At 35.3% G+C, this 21,285-nt stretch overlaps 1 protein-coding gene across 2 annotated transcripts in view; it reads left to right on the top strand.

The window, feature by feature from the left end:
- The window catches only part of MED13L (mediator complex subunit 13L), a 303,689-nt gene that overhangs the window by 236,783 nt on the left and 45,621 nt on the right, over positions 1-21,285 (top strand). For both annotated transcript variants that reach the window (XM_081284952.1, XM_081284951.1), the window contains exons 5-10: positions 6,819-6,964; positions 9,646-9,840; positions 10,207-10,395; positions 14,527-14,692; positions 16,391-16,495; positions 20,290-21,021. In XM_081284952.1, the coding sequence (XP_081141078.1) occupies positions 6,819-6,964; positions 9,646-9,840; positions 10,207-10,395; positions 14,527-14,692; positions 16,391-16,495; positions 20,290-21,021 (1,533 nt within the window). The remainder of the gene's footprint in view (positions 1-6,818; positions 6,965-9,645; positions 9,841-10,206; positions 10,396-14,526; positions 14,693-16,390; positions 16,496-20,289; positions 21,022-21,285) is intronic.

The following is a 21,285-nucleotide window of genomic DNA, read 5'->3' as shown; positions in this document are numbered from 1 at the left end:
ATTATCCCAGCATTTGGTTTGCTTTTAAAATCCTTAATATGAATGTGTTCTAATACTATCGTTATGTTCTCTGATGTGATTTTTGAAAAACAAAGTTCAGTTGATCTCCAACTCACAGACATATACAGACTTATACTTCTCCTCCTACCTCCTCTTCTCTCCTTCTCTTATCCCCCCCTGCTTTTATTTCTCTTACTTCCCCTTTCTTTCTGTCATTCTCTCCTCCTACTTTCTTCTTTTCTTTGTCTCTTTCTTCCCCTTCCTCTCCCTCTTTTCCTCTATTTCCCTTTGTTTCAGTATCTTAGAAAGAACATGATACAGAGAAAGCCTTGTGTTTATAAACAAGTTTAGATCCATGGTACCTCTGAGCATGTGATTCAGGTATCAGAAAAAGAAAGTGATGAGCTCTCTAGGGGCAAAATAAAAAAGGGAGCTGTGGGGGTGACTTTAAATTATGTGGTAAGGTTAGATAGGCCTTGTTGATGTGGTGACATTTAAGAAAAACGTGCAGGAAATGAGAGGGAGAGCTCTACTGATACCTAGGAAGAAGAGTTCCAGGCAGAAGAACAGCAAGCTTAAATAGTGATTGTGTCATTTTAAGGGTAGTGGAAAGCTTATTGGGCTAGAATGGAGAGAAGAACAGAGGAGAGACTAATAGGCAATTTGGTCCGAAAGGTAAGTAGGACAGGGTATTGAGGCTTACTGGGTTTTTGAGTTCACAATCACTATGGTTTAATATATCTATACATGTAGTGTTACTTCTTCCATCCTGATTTTCATACCACTTTTTTCTTGTTTTATTGCATTGAATTGGACATCTGAGACAGTGTTGTGTAGAAGACTAAATACCCATGTCTAGTTCCATTTTTTTTAAAAAGAGGATCCTTCTAAAGTTTGAACAGTCAGCAAGAGAATTACTTTTATCTGTTTAAGTTAGTTCCTTTCAACTCCCAATTTCCAGAGAATCATTTTTAATAATTACTATCAATCTTTTTGAAATTTGATATTTTTTTCATTATGTATTGAGATAAAGTTTTTGATTTTTTTCTCCTTCATCTGTTACTGCATGGTAGTACAATCAGATTTGCTGATGTTAATCCATCACGTCATTTGTTGAAACAATTTGAATAAGAGAATTGAGCGAGTCTAGGAAGTTTGTGGAACCCTTCTTAGTTGGTGTTGAGATGGATGGATGATTATTTTTTATTATTTTGCAATAGTAGGGATTGAGCTCAGGGGTACTTTACTGCTGAGATACATCCCCACCCTATTATAATTTTTATTTTAAGACAAGGTCTCACTAAGGAGGGGGGGCATTGGCTGCTTTAGGTGGAAGGTGAAACCAGAGAGAGGTGACAGATACAAGATTGCAGAGAATGCAGTTTGTTGGGAACTTACTGGGAGAAAAATGTCTAGGATGGTCACAAGTTCAGTGTATTCCCCCAATTTGAGTCAGAGGGATGGGAACTGTATGGTCGGCAGGACAAAAATAACTTTCATTCAAGTCATAATTACCTGATTTATCTCAAGCTCCTATCAAAGAAGTCAATCAGGCACATTCCTGGCGCTTGGGGCACAAAGGTCTGGTGATGAAGCTCCACACACTACCTGAAGTAATGGCTTCCTTCATTCACAGTAAGCTGGGGACCTGCCTGGGAAGCCTAGTGGGGTACTCAGGCAGGCGCTATGGTCACTGCCCAGGATGGTTATAGTCAGGTCAGACTGAATTTTATTATTCTCATCCTTCTTTTTTATTGTGTTTATACTTTTTTTGTTTTTCTACTTCTTGATTTGAATTATTAGACTTTTTCCTCAGCATTTAGGTATGTAAATTATTCTCTTAGTACTGTTTTCTTTCAGATTTTGACATGTATTACTTTGGTTTCATTTAGTTTTAAATATTTTGTGATTTCTGTTGTGATTTCCTCTGTAACCTATGATTTATTTAGGGAGTACATGTTTAGGTTTTCAAACAAAAGGATTTTATTTTAACCTATTTTTTAAGCTATTGCTGTCTATCTAAAACGTACTGTTTTAGAGAGTGTGTAATATATATGATATCATCATTTCTTTGAAATTTGAGACTTGTTTGGGGTCCTATTACCCATTCAATTTTAAGAGACCTTTCTTGTGTTCTTGGAAAGAGAATTGGTTCTCTGTTTATGAAAAGCCAACATATATATATATACACACACACACACACACACACACACACACACACACACATGTATATATGTTTCTCATTCTAAACTTTTGTATTCTTAATAGCTTGCATATTAAATTATGAGGAAAATATATTAAATATTAATTTTAAATCTGTTACTTTCTTCTTAACCTTTTTAAAAAAATCTTCATGGGGCTGGGGATGTGGCTCAAGCGGTAGCTCGCTGGCCTGGCATACATGTGGCCCGGGTTCGATCCTCAGCACCACATACAAAGATGTTGTGTCCACCGATAACTAAAAAATAAATATTAAAATTCTCTCTCTCTCTCTCTCTCTCTCTCTCTCTCTCCTTCTCTCACTCTCTCTAAAAAAAAATCTTCATATATTTTTAAGCTATATGTAATACATTCATGATTGTTTAAATTTCCCGTTGAATTCCTGTTTTTTTTTTTTTTTAAATCTGAACTTAAGCTTAAAACATGTTAGGATTCGTGTAACATATGATTTTCTACCTTTTATTTTCATTCTTTTGGATGATTTTACTGAAGCAAATGGAGGAAAGAATGAAGATTATAAGTGAAAGAGGATGAGAATGGGAGCAGCTTCACAAAGAAAAAGGAATATCTAGGACTCTAGGGGGAAAAGTGAGATAGGGTTTAATTGCAAATGTGTTTGAGGTGGGAAAGAAGTTGAGTAATTACCTGAATCAGACAGGACTTGCTGAGTAAAGAGAAGAGAATCATCAGTGTTGAGAAGACCTGTGATACCTTGTCAAGAAGCGTGGCTGGCATTGGGGTTGTAGCTCAGTGGTACAGCATTTACCTAGCATGCAGGAGGCTCTGAGTTTGATCCCCAGCACTGCCAAAAAAAAAAAAAAAAAAAAAAAAAAAAAGCAAGGCTCCAATTTTAGTTGGAGTGAACTTATGTTGTTTTGATCCTGAATAATCATTTGGTACTATCATCTGTACTGCCACAGTAAGGGAAGATAGTAGACTTGATGCAGAGGCTGGTTTAAATTGCATAGTGTGTGTTTATGTTGATGAGAGGATGTATTGTATAGGAGCAAAGCAGTGTTTCTAAAGTAGAAAGTCTTGGATGCACTGTGAACACTGTGCTGAGGAGGACCCATGCTCTGCCCAGCTGTGCTCTGAACTTGTTGGACCTGTTGGCTCATACTCTGCCTTTCCTCTGATCTAGAGGCTGATTTTTTTGGTAATCTCTAAAAGACCCTTTCAATTTTCAAATAATGAGGGTATCTGAAACAGAGTTGAGTGATTAAAAAAAGGTTCAACTTAAAGTGGGTGATTGGTGAAAAGCAGCAAGAATAGATAAGGAATTGGAAATAAAGATTTATCTTCTAACTCTAAAATACCTCTATACATCATCTTATGCCTTTAATTATACTTGTAGAGTTCCCTATTTTCACTGTTCATTAAAATCTGATCTCATTTTACCAATATAAAACATCAGTTGGTAGGAATTTAAATGAACAACTGTGTTTATACATGAACTAACTAATGGAAAGAACATTAAATTCGAAGGCTAATCCACTTGTGCCTCTAAATGTGTCATTGGATAAGCTAAACTCTTTAGCTCTATTTTTGTCTTATGTAAAGTAGGAGAAGCTAGACTTTGTATAAAACCACCTGAATTTGATTTTTAGATAGGTTTTTTAGAACAGAGAAGTATGATTGTTATCTAACTTCATTTTATCAAGATGTGGCATATCTTTTAGATACGGTCTATGGACAAGAAAAAGTAAATGGGTGACAACACTGGTGAATTTATAACTTGGGAGTTTTCTCCCAGTGTGTATCATAAGGTGGTGTGATCGTTTTCACTGTTTGAAGCAATGCCATGGATAAAGATATTGATGGCTTACTGATCAGATAACCAATATGTTGGATATAGAATCATAATCAGTGATGATCTTAACCAAGAGCCAGGTATGACAAGCTGAAGTATCATGGGTTCCTCTAATGGGCCAGCAAGCACACTGCACGAGGACGGAGTCAGATGCTTCCTCTGATCCTCCCTCCATCACTCTCTGTGTACTGTGGCCACACATTGAACAATACAGAATATTGTAAATTATCTCTCACCTAGTCATGCTCCTTCATCCCCCAAAGCAGCCCAGTATTACTAGGCTTTTTAAAGTGAATTGTTCCTGGAAAAAAAAAAAATGTCACTAACAAGCAAATTCCTGTGCATGTATTCCCCCTTTCTCATTTTATAAAAATGAAAGTATATTATTCATATTATTTTGAACCTTGTTTTTTTTATTTCTCTTAACAGTTTTTGTTGGGGTTTTTCCATGTTGGTATGATCATTTCCTTTTAAGTGGCTGCACAATATTACTTTGTAGGGATATGCCATAGTTCAGTTAACAGGTCTTCTACTGATGGCTATCTTGGCTGTATTCAGACTATTAAGAGAGGGTTGTAATCAGAAACTGCTCAGTAGTTTTATCTGTGGCATAAATTTTTAGAAGTGGTATTGCTAGGTCAAAGTGGAATTCTACTTCCTAGAATCAGTATTGTAATTTCTGTCTGACCTCTTACTGCATGTAATCACTGAGAAAAAAAAAAATAGAACTTAATTGCTAGAGAGGGTTTTAGTTACTTTCAAATCCAGTAATTCTGTGAGTGTAGTTCTTAGACCTGGAACAGTAGCAGCATTGCTTGAGAAATTGTTAGAAATGCCTCTCCAGCCCACATCACTCTCCATTCTCCTGAATCAGAACCTCTGGGGGCCTGGTGGTCTGTGCTAACAGTTGCTTATTATCTATAAGGAAATTGTCAAAGAGATACACTAACTTGCCAGAAAGTATACAGTTACTGATGGCCTCTGGTACATTTGTATTATGACTTGCCATTTTTCTTTTTTCTTTTAGTTGTCTCTTTTAAAACTTTTTTTAGAGTTGTCAATATTAAAAATAGGTGCTTGCATCATTCTTTGTATTTACTAGTTGATAGCTAAATGTTGGTTGAGTTTATTTTTATACACAGGTTAGCATAATAGAGAACATATTCTGTAGCTACACTCTATGTCTGGAACTCCCACCAGCTTCTTATAAATAAGTTATTGAATACACAGGATACTGGGATAGAAAAGGATGAGTCATTTCAAATCCTTGGCTAAAATTTATAGCTAAAAGATTAGCCAGTCCACAATCAGTAAAACTGTATTTTGGTTCTATTATATACTATACATGTTGAGTGTTGGAAATATTGTGTTTCTAGTGTCATTATCATAAAGTAAGAACATTTTTACTATTAATATTGTTTGATTCCTATGTACCTTTAGGTTATGTGCAAATTTTCCTCACTTGCTGAACTTGAAACTTCGAAGTATGGTGTCAAAGGTTTAAACCCCGGCCTCTCCCCCGCAATTTTAGCTACTATATTGCTTGGCTATACTAAATACCCATACCAAGACTGCATGTGTCCTATTGATGAAATTTCACATTATTCTAGTAAAACCAAAAAAGTCAGTATTTCAACATATGTATCAAAGAAGAATATGTATATATCACTGTGTGATAGGGTGATATTCTTATCACTTTCATTTCACATTTTCTTTAAAGCGTTATTATTTTACATTAAAAATAAAACTTAAAGATGAGTAGGACTCAGAATATACTTTATGATATATTAAAGAACTTTTAAATAGAAACAACTTCTTAGAGATGATTTTTTAAAATGGTGGTTTCCTGGCCTTGTTTAGTAATGTGATTTTGGTTTATCAGGCAAGTGCTCTTATGAGCTGTTTTGAGGAATGGGGATTTGTTATGCCTGACCGAGGGCCAAAGTTAACAAGTTTGAAGGAATGTGCTACTATAGTAGTATTGAAATTATTTTTCTCTACTAAACTCCCTTTTTTAATCAGTTTTTAGCTCATTGTGTAGAAAACAGAAGTGGAATGCTTCAATAATTTTTTTGTGATCAGAAGTGAATTGTAAACATTAACTATAATAAAATTACCAGTTTCTTTAGATACTGATTACCTTAACAATTGTGTATTAAGAAATTATATACAACAGTGTTCTTAATTTCTGTTTTTATATCAACAGTTTTAACCTTATTATAATGTTGTAAACTTGCAAATTTTATGTTATTGTTCTGTTTTACCAAAGGCCAACTGTTTTGTCATCCCTAGAATCAGTTAAGAGCCAATTCAGACATCTCAGGAGTTTGTTTGCCTTTTTATCTTGTTCATGAGTCATTGTGAATAAGCCTTTTAAATTTAGTTTTCTCACATAATGTGACTTAACACAGTTTTAACTACCTTCCATGTACTAGGCATGAAAGGTAGAAAATGTTTGATTTTTCCTGATCTTTGTTTATAGTTGACATAGGAGTTAGATTTTATGCAAATCATACTGCACAGTAATCTTGGAAAGATCAGAATGCAGCATATCTAAATTATCAGATTTGTCTGGCAGCTTTAGTTTAGTTTGTGAACAAGTTATTATTTTCTTATATTATCAGTACATAATCAAATAGAAATTTATGTGTTGTTCACAGTTGACAAGAGGTCAACTTTGTGCTGGATGGCTGGTAAAGTAGAACTATATCTCCTCTGTAGTTTCTGTTTCTAGCACCTGTTTTCTACCAAAATTTAAAGTTTAACTTCTAATTTTTTCCTTTTTTAGTGAACATTTGTCCTGTGCATTTACATTTTTTCTTCATGGAGAAAGTAATGTATGCACAAGTGTGGAGATTGCCCAACATCAGCCAATTTATTTGATCAGTGAAGAACATATACACATGGCTCAGTCTTCACCTGCACCATTTCAAGGTAAGCAATCAGTGATGTTCCTGCTCTCTATGGTGTCTCCCCCCGCCCCCCGCACTGGCGTGCCCACCACCAGGCCATCAAGTGGATAGCCATCTTGCCCCAGAAGGCTTTGCAGGTGGAGGTGTTATCTTAAATGGGCATTTGAAAGGTAAGCACAGGGGTCAGTTATTGAAGAAAAAAGGAACAGCTTAGTTTCACAAGTAAGTATTATTAGTAGCTTTTTGTGGAAGCATATCGTATATATAACATGGTCTTATGTGAAGTTGTAATAAAGAATATGAGGTAGAGAATTTCACAACAAAATAAATCAATAAGTATTTGAGAAATATAATCCAATGAGTATTGACAACTTTTGTTAATGAAAAGGTTTCATCTCTGTTAACAAAGTTACAGTAATATAATGACTTAGTAAAGATTACTGTTAAACTTGGTATGTAAATTTTCAACCAAAAGTAAAATTTCTAGAGTTGATATATAGGGTATAGTTTCTTCAGTTAGTATCTTTATTATTTTCTTTAATTGTAGGGCTACACTGTTAATAAGTTTTTGGTTAATAATTTTACTTAGTTCATTCATATTTTCATTAATTCTCAGCCTGAGCACCTAGATATCCTAAAATAGCTTTATGTCCTTTTCATTGACTGAACATTCTAAATCTTTATTTTTGTCTTTGCAATTCAGAATTTTCTATTAGTAATAGTTTTAAAGTGTTACAATATTAGGTTGAGCCATATGGAAAAATCTTTTGATTCAGTATTAATATATTATTACTAGAGATATCTGTTTGAAATAGGCTTATTAGATCAATATAATCTTTAAAACACTGATATTTAAACTGACTTGACTAAATATTTTAATCACTATAGCAGCCTAAAAAGAGTATTTAGCTTTCATATTTTATTTTTTGTTTTTTACATACTATTCTGACCTAATTTGACAAATGAATCTGTTTCTTGCCCTAAAGTTACCTTTTTAAAAAATATACATCCGAACATTGAATTCTCATTTATTCATGTCCTAATTATTATCCATAGCCCACCCACTCAAACACACATGTACTTTATCCTTCTGTAAGTTGTTTTTTTTATGTATGAATTACAATAAAATCCAAAACAATCCAGTTCTCAAAATGTACACTTATAAGTTATGCTATTAAGGATTGTCAGACTTAGTTAAATACTATGGTTTCTTGAGTATGAAGTCGCAGAGGATAATCTATCTTCTTCTTATACTTTATTAGTCAAAATAAAAGAATTTATTTATTATAATAACAGAAGGAATTGCTAATCTGAGAGAAGTGACTTTTAATCTTGTAATTGGGGAAAGATCATATTAGGAATGCCAGGTCTCTATTGACCAGTAATTTTAAATCTTTGTGGTTTGTTAATATTCAAATCATAGAAAACATCTGAGAGACATTTTCCTGCTTAGTTCCTGAGATGGTTGGTGTAGAAGGTGCTGCCTTATATATAATTATGCTGAACATAATTATACAAATTAATATGAAAATTTCCTAGTAGATTAATGCAAAAAATAAAAAAGGCTCTTTATATATATATTATATATAATTTATATATAATATATATATAATATTATATATATAATATTTAATATATATATATATATAATATTTACCTTTAGTTTATTTATTTTTATGTGGTGCTGAGGATTGAACCCCCAGGGTCTCACACTTGCTAAGCGAGTGCTCTACTGCTGAGCCACAACTCCAGCCCAAGGCCCTTGATTAAGTGCTGGTTGGAGTCAGTAGTTTTATTCCATTTGGATCATTGAGGAACAGCAGAAAGACCCCAGAAATAAGTGGTGTTTATATCTCTCATGACTAATATTATGTGACGTATCACCAGACTGTTAAGGGAAAAAAACAACAAAAAGGACATGTCAATAACTATGCTTATTTAAAAAAATAAAACTTAGGATTAAAATAATAGTAATTTTTATACCCTGAAAAGTATTTGGGGGGGTTAAATACCCTGGGGCTAGGAACTGACTGGGTTACTCACTGTAACATGTCAACTATATTTTCATGTCTAACTCAGTGAAAATAACAGTAAGATAAAAAACTAAAGAAAATGGAAGGGCTTTGAGTTCCTTATCTTGAGTTAAATAAAATTTTCATGTTTTTAAATTGTTTCAGACCTCCAAAATAGTCATAACTAAAATTATAGTCAGCATTATACTTCAAGCTCTGAATATTAAAACTTTTCTGTCATTAGAAGTTTTATTTGTATATTCTTCACTGATTACCACAGATATTTAAGAAGTCTCAGTAACCACAGAGTGTTTAGTTGGTGGGTTTAGGGCATTATATATTGAATAGTTTTCTTCTGTTATGGAAGATTCAGTATTCACATTGTATAGGTCATTATCAAATGTGTATGTGCTTTAATATTCAGATAGTTTACATATATTATGTGTTGATAGACTTGATAGTATAATATAATGCCTGATTTTCCTCAAAAATAAATAAGTTTGAGAGGTATATAAAAATAAATACCAAAATAAGAAATCTTTAAAAGTCATACTTTAAAAGATGTTAATAAATAAAATGCAATGTACATTAAGTGGTATTGTGCTTTATCCTAAAATTACAATGTATGCAGCATCACACATAAGCAGAATTTCTCTTCTAATGTGTAGCTTGTTCTCTTCTCCCTGCATAGTACTGGTGAGTCCATATGGCTTAAATGGCACGCTAACAGGCCAAGCATATAAAATGTCAGACCCAGCCACCCGCAAATTGATTGAGGAATGGCAATATTTCTACCCGATGGTGCTAAAAAAGAAAGAGGAATTGAAAGAAGAGGAAGAGTTGGGATATGATGATGATTTCCCCGTGGCAGTCGAAGTAATTGTTGGTAAGAGAAAATATTTTGCCCAAAGAACTTTATTCTATCTTCTTCATCTTCCTTAATTTAAAAGATAATCATTTAAGTTCATCAGGAACAATCTGTAATTTTTCCATCTTATTTTTTATTCTCCTGACACAGTGGTATGTGCCGAGTAGTTATCTTGCCTGAAGCAACCATGGTCCCTGTATTTTAAATGTTATTATCATCAGGTTGGAGTGCATGTTCAAACAGCTATTAACTTTGGAAAGAATGAAACATATCACTTTTGTTAGCACTTCAGTTTCCCATTGAACTTTGACCCCAACCCCAGGAATTGTGAATTTGACTTTCCTGTGTGAACTCTTTCTCAGGCCTCACTCTGTTCCCTTACAGGTGGTGTTCGGATGGTCTACCCTTCAGCTTTTGTATTGATCTCTCAGAATGACATCCCAGTTCCTCAGAGTATTGCCACTGCTGGAGGCCATATTACAGTTGGGCAGCCGGGGCTTGGTAGTGTGAAGGACCCAAGTAACTGTGGGATGCCTCTGACCCCTCCCACCTCTCCAGAGCAGGCCATCACAGGTGAGTGTGACTGAGCAGTCTCCTGGGTAGAAGAGATCCCAGAAAGGCACTAGCTCCCTTGCCATGGAACACGTGAACACCACCGAGAAATTCCAGGTAGAAGAGATGGAGGTAAGAGATTCCAGGTGGAAGAGGTGGAGGTAAGAGAGTATTTAGGGATTTTACAACATGGAGAAGAAAAACTTGAAACAGAATATTTTAAGTTTCAGGATTTTAGTTGTGCATGTATTAATTGTATCTTTAACTGAATAGTTTGATTGTTGCTCCTACGTTCTGTACACACATCTATATCTTTGCCCAGATGGCCATGCTAACCAAGGACATGTCTTGGACATTTCTCTTTCTGTTATAATATTTTCTGTTGTAAAGTTAGCGTATCACCTCAGAGTTCTGACCTTTGTCCTGTCAGTTGTATGTTTCATTATTAATAAATATTAATTACATATGAAAAAATTTGACAGTTTGAAACGTCTTCCATCATTGTTGGGAACATTTTTGCTTTCTTTGTTGAGTAGTGTATTTCTTATATTAACTTTTTTATTTTTGTAGTGACCTCATTTTAATTGGAAATTTGGTCACTAAGGAAAGTATACTTATCATACTTGAGCTGAAATAGGATTATTTATGGGCATCTAATGTGGACCATGATGGCAGGAACATCAGAGTAAATGAAATCTTGGCTTCTAAACTTTGAAAACAAATATTCAAACACTATATATACCTACATGGTAATTGCTGAATTTGCTACATAGTGAGCATTCAGTAAATGTCTGTGGTTAGTGAATATATTTAGGGAAAGCCCTAGAGTTTGTAATTGAATAGATATTGTCCTCTCATACATTTTTCAAGGTGAATGACTGTATTTAATTCTCCTACTTACTCTGAACCTCAGTTTCCTTTTCTGTTTAAAACATGCTTTACAGGATTGTTAGAAGTATTAAGTAGGGTACATGAAAGTACTTTTAAATAATATAGAAGTATACAAATGGAAAGTTCAGAATATTTAAACCAGTACTTAGAATTGCAGTTGCAGCACATGTTATTAAATTGCTTGGAAGTAATTATGCAGATACCATGTGGGAGACAGAAATGGACAACATGTAGTCTACACTCCCCCCCACCTTTTAATTTATGTTTTAGTTTTTAAAGGCCCATTTGTTGGGGCTGGGGATGTGGCTCAAGCGGTAGCGTGCTCGCCTGGCATGCGTGCGGCCTGGGTTCGATCCTCAGCACCACATACCAACAAAGATGTTGTGTCTGCTGATAACTAAAAAAATAAATAAATAAATATTAAAATTCTCTCTCTCTCTCCCCTCTCACTCTCTCTTTAAAAAAAAATAATAAAAAAAATAAAGGCCCGTTTGTTTGATTAGGTGGTGGGGAAAAAAATTTGCAGTTGTCCCTTTGTTTCTGCATGTTCTTCACCTGTGGGTTCGATCAGTAGCAGACTGAAAATACTCAAGCAAAAACAGTTGTGTCTGTACTGAACACATACAGGCTTCTTCCCTTTGTCTGTATTCCCTAAACAATAATGTGTAACAATTATTTACATAGCAGTTACATTGCATTCGGCATTTTAAGTAATCTAGAAATTATTTAAGTGTGTGGGTTATGTGCAAACACTACTTCATTTTAGTATAAGGAATTCGAGCACCTGTGAATTTTGGCATGTGAGTTGGGTCTAGGAAACAGTCCCATGGCTTCAGAGGAATGAGTGTACATACAGGTCTAATATAATAGAGAATTTGGATGATCCCTTGTGAAAGGATTTTGTCATCTAATATTTTATTATGGCTACTTTAAATTGAAAAAGTAAAAATACTTGTACAATCTTCTGTAATAATTATTATAGAGAAGACATTTATATAAATTCCAAAATTACTAGTATTTTGAAAAGTTTTAGTTTTGTATCACAGTTTGGATTTTAATAATTGCACAACATTATTAAGTTTATCAGTTTTTTGTTTATCTGTTTGTCAGGTGTTTAGTAAAATCGTATTCAACTAGAATTGATGTGTATATGTTGCCTTGACCTGATTAGTTCAGAACTCTAAATTTCACAGTTCAAAAAGAAGAGGGTTTGTTTATGGTGGGTTTCATTGTGGGCTTCATAACTCTAAATCTTCAAATTCCTTCCCTCCCAATTTTTTTGTAGGGTATTATGGCTGGCCTTGGAGAAATAAAAGGTTCTGATACCCTTTTTTTGGGCGGGGGTACTAGGTATTGAACTCAGGGGCACTTGGCCACTGGGCCACATTCCCAGTCCTATTTTATATTTTTATTTTTGAGAAAGGATTTCACTGGGTTGCTTAGTGCCTCCCTAAGTTGCTGAGGCTGGCTTTGAACTCGTGGTCCTCCTGTTTCAGCCTCTGATATCCTTTGACTAAAATGAATTTGCCCCTTATTTTGAAGTAACAGTATGTTGAAAATATAAATTAGGACCATCAAGAAGAATCCTAGTCACTCTAACATTAAACATTGCTGTGTTTTCCTAGATACAGGACAGAATGGATTATTTTACCCCTTAAAATGGCCGAAGGTCTCCTAGATTAGCAGGGGTATAAGAGGGCCAAATGGTTGGTGAAATCACTCATGCCTTATCTGGATAGGTGCACCCACTTGCCTCTTGTGTTTGATATATGGAGGTAATTGGAGGTAACAACATTCAATGTGCAGTTACCAGCTTGTAGTACAGCCTTAAGTTTATGTAAGATAGCACCCACAGTTCAGTATGGTTATTAAGTGCTACTGAAAAGCACTAACCCAGCTTTAATCAGAAGAGTCTCTGTTGCTTGTTTTCCTCTGCCTCTCCTTTTGGGGTCATAAATTACTCCCTCATGAACTGTGGGAATGTAGCTTCTTTAGCTGCTTTATAGATGTGTAGGGATGAGGACTTTGTTATCTACTTCTGTTTCTTCAGTTGCCTAGTTTGTGTAATAGGCATGAAAACCAATTATAAAATTGAAATGAATTCTATTGCACAATGAACCAAGGCAGAAAACTTTAAAGGTATCAATGAAAGACCAAATTTGTTGTCTCCTTTAATTGATCTCACTTAATATAATGTAATATAACAGGACTTTTGGGGGGTTTAATTCTTTAGAATGTAAACATTTAGGTTTGGTTTTGTTTTTAAAAGCAGAGCCAGGCCTGACCATTCAGCCGTGAGTAATGGTTGTGTTGCATTGATGCAAAGAATATTTAGTTTGTGTTATAAGATTGCATCTTTCTTTTTCAAATAGGAGTGGAGATTTTCCAGAGTGCTTAAATGGACTGTTTTGGTCAAGATGTTTTGTATCATTGTTCTACTGAGACTAAAACCCACAATATATTTATTTAATCAAGTGAAAGTAATTAAATCATAATTTAACATTAGAAATTGACTTTACTATTTGTCTTGTATGAGGCAGAAGTAGTAAAATACTCACACAGTACTTGTATCATCAGTGGTCATAGTGAAAAGAAGTAGATTATACATCAATTTTAGTTGGAAAAGTAAGTGAACTTATTAGAGAGAAACCAGTGAATTTTGAATCCTCTGACATAACATGTCAAGACAACCCTTTTCAGTATTTTAGAACTAAACTTTCATAAATAGTGTCAGGCATGAGGACAAACAGTTCCACACACAAATTTGAAATTTGACCTTGTTAAAAGCCTGTGCTATTAAGATCTTTCTCCTTCTCAGGCACTGTGTGCTGTTGTTACACAACCAGTTTTGCTAAATGGGCATAAAGCTCCCTCTACTGCTTTGTTCTCCCTTGAAACATTTGCTGTGTACGGTTTTTAAAATTCAAAACAATGCACATTTACATCTTTAATATTGCAATTATGAGCCCTTCCTTGTAAGTTGTATCCAGTACGTGCCTCTGTATGTGTATTCCCTGATGGCTTTGACTGTTGATTGAATCAGTTCCTTTAGGGAAATAGAATGTTAGAAGGGGACAACAAAATACCCTGACACAGATTTCACTCACAGCTATCTATGATGTTATTGCCAGGGGTGGGGACAAAGCTACAGTGAATATGATTCTCAACAATTAAAATGTGTATTTTAAATACAGTAGCAGTCTGTGCATGAGGAGATATTTTTAGAACATTCTAACACTCCAAGTTGTCTTTGTTTTCCAGGAGAGAGTGGAGTTATGCAGAGTGCTACAAGTCACCTGGGTTCCCAAGATGGGGGGATGGTAACTATGCACAGTCCAAAGAGATCGGGGAAGATTCCTCCAAAACTCCACAATCATATGGTTCATCGAGTCTGGAAGGAATGCATCCTCAACAGAACCCAGTCCAAGTATGTTTTCTGGATTATGTCTGGATTGTGATTTAGTAACCATCTCCTGTTTTGCTGCATAAAGCGGGTTAGTCACACTGTACTGTGTGGCCAAATTTGAGAGGTCATTGGATTATTGTTTCATCTTTTTTAAGCTTAATAGAATGAAATTCAAAATACTGATTTGATATTACCTTTTCACTTTTTAACATAAATAGCTCAGAGATTCACTCTGTCAGGACAGTAATCAGTGGGTTTGGTTTTTCTTTGTATACCAGTTTATGAATGTTTTCCAATTGCAAAGGGAAATAACCCTTTTTGACAATTTACTCTCATGTATTGCTTTATGTTGTAATCGACAGTACCTGAATTGACCTGAGGAGTGTATATTAGCTGTTTTACCCCTGTTTTTTGATTTGAGGAAGCTATATTCTTTTCTTCCTCTACCCAGCTTTTCTTCCCCTTTTCTTTTCCTTCCTTTATCCCTTCTTTCTTTATAACATTTTTTTTTGGGGGGGAAGGGAGAATCAATTCTAAAAAGAGACTTCTGGTAATTATTTTAATAACCTCAATGATAATGACAAACAATAGCTAGTAAATACTATTCAACTTGCCAAGTTTTATGTTAATCTAATCCGAGTTTCATATCTCTTTTAATGTGGGTGAGATATCCACTTTGTTGAATAATTCAAGTAAACAAATGAGTCTCGATTCTCTTGTAAAGAATGAATATGGACATTCTTGTCAATAACTGCTAACAAGTTCACTCATTTAGAAATCAATTAAATGTTTCCTAAGTGAAAACTGTTGAGAGTTTTACATACAGATTTAAAACTGGTCTTTTGAACATGGATTTTTAGCAAATTCATACTAAATGTTTATTTCCCAATGAATTTATTCTAGAAGATGTAGTAGATAAAATTTCAAATAATTGTAGTGGAAAATCATATTACATTATAGAGCTTAAGAAGTATCTCTAGTCACTTAGAACTATCTTTTTTTTTTTTTTTAATCATCACTAACTTTACATCTCCACCAACTTTAACAGCCCTGAGTCTCCTATCACTATCACAGAACGGGGTAGTGAGACACCCAAGAAGGTAGGGAGAATGGGGAGCAAGAGAACTCCTTAGAGAGCTATCATTGAACCAGTGTGTAGTTATCAGTTGTATCTAAATCAGAAATTCTTATTTTCATTATGTAATAATAGAGATTTGCTATTGATAATCATCAACACGTGGGTGAAGTTTTTCTTTTCCATCTTTCACTTCACATTAATAAGTGCTAAAGCACTACCCTTAAATGCTAGTAAGTACTAAAGGAGTTTTAAGAGTGATTTAAACAATCTAATTGAGTGTATGTAATTTATTGATGCTGTGAAAACATTAATTTAGAACACTATTCATACATAATTTAGGTGACTTTTTTTTAGGTGACCTTTAAAAAAGCAAAAGCTAATAATGTCTGATATATTAATGGCTGTATATATCACCTCTGTTAAAATATGCATTAAACATATATAGGAATATTTTCCATTCTGCTTCTAGGGCATAGAGCAGGTTCTCCCCCTCCACATGGTTGCTCCAAACTAAAATATCAGCAGGATATCATGACTGTGTGAAATGTATTCAATTCTTTTTAGCATTGCATTTTTTTCCTTAGGGTAATGAGTGTGTTATCTCAGTGTTTACACATAAGTCATATTTTGCACCATTTTAGGAGGAGCCAAATGTCAACTCCAACTCTTGAAGAAGAGCCTGCTAACAATCCTGCTACCTGGGATTTTGTGGATCCAACCCAAAGAGTCAGCTGTTCTTGTTCCAGGTGGGTAATAAAAAGGCAAACCCTGTGGTCCAAGAGAAGGAGGCACAGTTCGTGGTTCATTTCCTGGCCTTACCTATCAATCCTCTCTGTCTTTTTGTTTTGTTTTAAATTTTCTTCCTTTTTGACTAAGGAAGAAAAAAGTCTTATATGCAGGTGATACAGTTTTATTGTCAGAAATCAGAAAGAGCTTATTGGACACAACTGGCCTTGTCATCACATTGTTCCCACTAATTTCTTCTAGTGAGCTGCTTCAAAACTAAAGGCATCAGTTTGGCAAGACATTCCCTAGCAATTTAAAAATGGAGATACATATTGAAATTTTAATTAATTTTAAAATGGAGATACGTATTGAAAACAGGTTGGCTTAAATAAATAGAATTTTTAGGTAATTTTTATTACCTTCTGTAATAAAAGAAAAGGTTGGTGTTAGTGGGAGTGTTTTAGAATGACTATGGCAGGTATTTGGTAGCACCTGCTGAAAGCTAAAATTGTTATAGTCATAGCATTATAAGTGCTCATTCATTTAGAAGTTTGGATAGGCTCCCGAATTGTTCTCTAGAAAATTTTTGCATTCCTTGTAGATTGTCCCTTGACTTACCACTTATTGTGGCAGTAAAATATTTTGCCATGGATTTTCATGAGAGTTTTTTAAATTTTTAAGTGGATTTAAGTCTTATCCACCAGCTCATTTGACTGTTAGAGCACATCTTGATTTTTTTCACTTACTGAGCAATTTAAAACAGCTCTATTTCTAAAGTACATATTTTTAAATTTGGCATTGCTAAATATTTATGAAAAGTTTAGTTAAGTATATTTAGAGTATAGGCATTAATTTCTCTAGTTTAAGTGAAAAGTTCTTAATGGGGAGATGGTCCATATGCCCCCTAAGAATGTATGTAAACCTTTTTGTGTAACTAAAATAAGGGAATGATTTGACACCTCTTCCTATTCTCCCCTGCCCTTCATGTTGATTCTCCTATTAAGCTCTGCCTTGGCAACCAACCTCTTGTTGAAAGGTGTTGTATCAGCTTAATGAAATGCATAGTTAATTTTCTAGGAAGATGTTTTTAAAGAAATTGCACATTAAGAGTCCTCTGTTAGCATGTGAGGATCTCTCTCTGGTCTTAGCATAAGTATGGTATGCTGCAGCTGAATATCTGTTTTATTTTCTATCTAGGCTGCTGTAAATTGTGTGAGAAAAAGTATTTTTCTATTAGCATTGATTTATGGACAGCTCACAACCATATTGTGGTCCACCTTTAGCAAGTACATAGAATATAAATTATAGTGATGTAACTTCTGCCTTCATCTTATTTTTCCTGCTGTTTTTCTTAATCTAGATTTTTCACATTAAAAATAAAACCCTTTTTACTGATTTAGTTCACATTTTTAGTAGCTACACTTTGAATTATTTTGGGGATACTTATCAGCATAAATAAATAGATGGTGCTCTTCCTTTTGTGCTCTGGATTGTTGATCAGTTTCTTCACCAGATTCGTATACCTTTGGATCTTATTTTTTCTTCTTCTTCTTCTTAAATAGATGTATGCATATCAGGGCCACCATCCCATTGACTTACAAATATTTATTTCTAGACCTGACTTCTCATCTGTGCTCTAGTTTTGTATATGCCTTTCATTTCAGCAGACCTCTGTGGCAAGAAGATTGAAAGCTCAAGCCCAGCCTGGGCAACTTAGGGAGATCTTGTCTCGAAATAAAAAAATTTTAAAAAGAGGGAGAGCTGAGGATGAAACTCAGTGGTAGAATGACCCTGTGTTTAATCTCCCGTTTACCCACTGTCCCCTACTCCTCCACCCCCCCCCCAAAAAAAAAGGAAGAAAGAAAAGAAACAATAGTTAAATATTCTTGGAGTTGGGGATGTAGCTCAGTGGTAGAACACTGGCCTGGCATGCACAGGGCCTTGGATTTGGTCCCCAGATCCTTAATATTAAACATGTCTGTTTCCCACATACCAGGTCCCTTACTGCCAACATTTCACACACACACACCCCCCACCATGCCTTTCAGCCTAGAAATTTAATCACTTGTCTATTTTTTTTTTTTCGTTTTCTAAATCTAGTCTGTGTGACTCCCTTTGAAATGTCTACTGTTATCCTTTCCTCATTCTTCTATTCACCATGTATTTTTTGCTGCCTGGCTCTGCCTCTTGTTTCTTCCTGCCCAGTGACCAGTGTGCCTTCTGACCTGATCTTCCTGCTGTCTGCTCTTATGAGGTTTCTTTCGTACTCGGAGATTTGACAGGATAGTTTGTTGTCTACAGGCACATTCCTCATTCTAACCATTTTGCAATGTAACTGAATCATTTAATACAGCTGAAAGAACCCGCTTTGTAAAATTATCTGCTTTACAAAAGTACTTACTTTGAAGAGTCTGCCATAAAGTTTCTATCTGATATTAGACTACAATTGTTAAATGCTGAGAAAATCCAAATCAGAAAAAGATTGTGTAAAAGATTTTTTTAGAGCCTAGATTTTAAAATAAGTACTTTTAGAAGCTATATTGGAGGTATTTTCTGATGAGACATTCACCTGTTATGGTACTGTATCCTTATTGCTTAGTGTACACCACTGGCTGAACTATCTATAGCCTTATGCTTAGATAACCTTCTTCAAAATCAGGAATTCTGATTTTATCTTTTTAGAAAAGCAGAGACTTTGGCAAGAGTGTTTTCAGATTATTTGCTGCAGGATTACCAAACCCAAGCGGTGGAATGGTCCACTCCTCCCACTGTTTAATGGTCTTATGGAACAGGGCAGCTATCCTGCTGTCCCACTAAACCATCCCATTATGCCACACAAATCCGTTTTACTGCCCACTAGGGCATCATTTAGTTTGATGCAGCAGTAATTTAATGCCACCCTAGTGGCCTCAGAGAGTTACTGCTACACCACAGGAGAGCTTACATTTTTTCCCTGGGAATGATTTATACATTGGGAGGAACCTGCTGACCTGCTATATAACTTTGTTGCACAGATTAAAACTTGGCATCATCTGGGAGGTCCTTACTCAACCATTTTTCACACCCATGCTTGCCAAGAAGTTTGTTAGGATATGAGCAGACTTGTATTCTTGCTTAGCTCGTCCATTTACACTAGTATATTGTTTTACAAACTTTTTACTTCTGTCTTATTTTAACCTGTGGCTGGTAAGATCCAAAGTTGTCATCTATTCCTTTTTTCCTGGTTATAGTGGGCAGATAAGATTTTTAGTATATTTATCATATTAAATGTTCTTAGGAATGGACCCTTGTTATTTTACTTTCACACTTTACAGGGAGATTTGTTTTAATTTCATTTCCAACTTTAAACACTATAAGTCATTACACACCATTCTGTGTGAAAGTTAGTGATGTTATAAAATTGAAATTGAAAATTGTTTGTTTTTTTTCTGAGCAGACAATCTTGTGACTCTAAAGATTTTAACATACTGTTAAGAGTGGATTATATGAGGCCCTCACCAAATTAAGACAATAAGGAGTTTTTTCAAATCAGTAATTTTGTAGCTGTTAGAAACATATTAACAATTTACCTTTCCTGTTAAGTACATTTTTTACCTGCTTAGCTTGTACATACTGATGCTTCACATTCTGTCAGGCTGTATTATGTTTTTAGTCATTGTAAACATAATTAAAACCTGAAAGAAGCCTTTAAACATATTAAGTCTTCTAATGTTTGCATAAAAATAACTTTGTCAAAGGCATCTCTTTTCTATGTTATACTGATGCAGTTATTTTTATTGATGCATCATTGACTTCATTTTAACTTTTATTTTAGGCATAAACTTTTAAAACGGTGTGCAGTAGGACCCAGTCGACCTCCCACAATGTCTCAACCAGGGTTCAGTGCAGGACCATCATCATCTTCATCTTTACCACCTCCTGCTTCTTCTAAGCACAAAACAACAGAAAGACAAGAAAAAGGAGACAAGTTGCAAAAGAGACCCTTGATACCCTTTCATCATCGGCCGTCTGTGGCTGAAGAGTTATGCATGGAACAGGATACACCGGGACAAAAGCTAGGGTTGGCAGGGATGGACTCCTCCTTAGAGGTGTCTAGCAGTCGGAAGTATGATAAGCAAATGGCCGTGCCTTCCAGAAATACAAGCAAGCAAATGAATCTGAATCCTATGGATTCACCTCATTCCCCTATTTCCCCTCTGCCACCAACACTCAGCCCTCAGCCACGAGGTCAGGAAACAGAAAGTTTGGACCCACCGTCTGTCCCTGTGAATCCAGCCCTCTATGGAAATGGGCTAGAACTTCAGCAGTTGTCTACTTTAGATGACAGAACTGTCCTCGTAGGCCAAAGACTGCCTCTGATGGCAGAGGTCAGCGAGACGGCCTTATATTGTGGGATTAGGCCCTCAAACCCAGAGTCATCAGATAAATGGTGGCATAGTTTTCGTCTCCCAGCCAGCGATGATGCTGAGTTCAGGCCTCCAGAGCTCCAGGGTGAGAGATGTGATGCCAAAATGGAGGTGAACTCAGAGAGCACTGCACTGCAAAGGTAAGGTAACCCCTTCACCACCTACCTGTTGGGCATCACAGCAGGGGTGCTCCCAGAATCAGGGTTCTCCTCATCTTTCCCCACTGAACCAGCAGGCCCCCAATTAAACTGTTCTGATTTCTGCATATTGAAAATAGTTTGTCCTTCATGAGGTTTAGCACGTGTCGTTATTTAAACACACTGGCATGTGAAGGTCTCTGTTTCATTCTAATATACTCAGTATATGTTAATTTATTTTTGGTCTGCTGCTTGCTTATCTAAGAA

The sequence above is a fragment of the Spermophilus citellus genome, assembly GCF_964194105.1.
Source record: "Spermophilus citellus genome assembly, chromosome: 3".
Classification (NCBI taxonomy): domain Eukaryota; kingdom Metazoa; phylum Chordata; class Mammalia; order Rodentia; family Sciuridae; genus Spermophilus; species Spermophilus citellus.
This window is presented reverse-complemented; position numbering and strand designations above follow the sequence as displayed.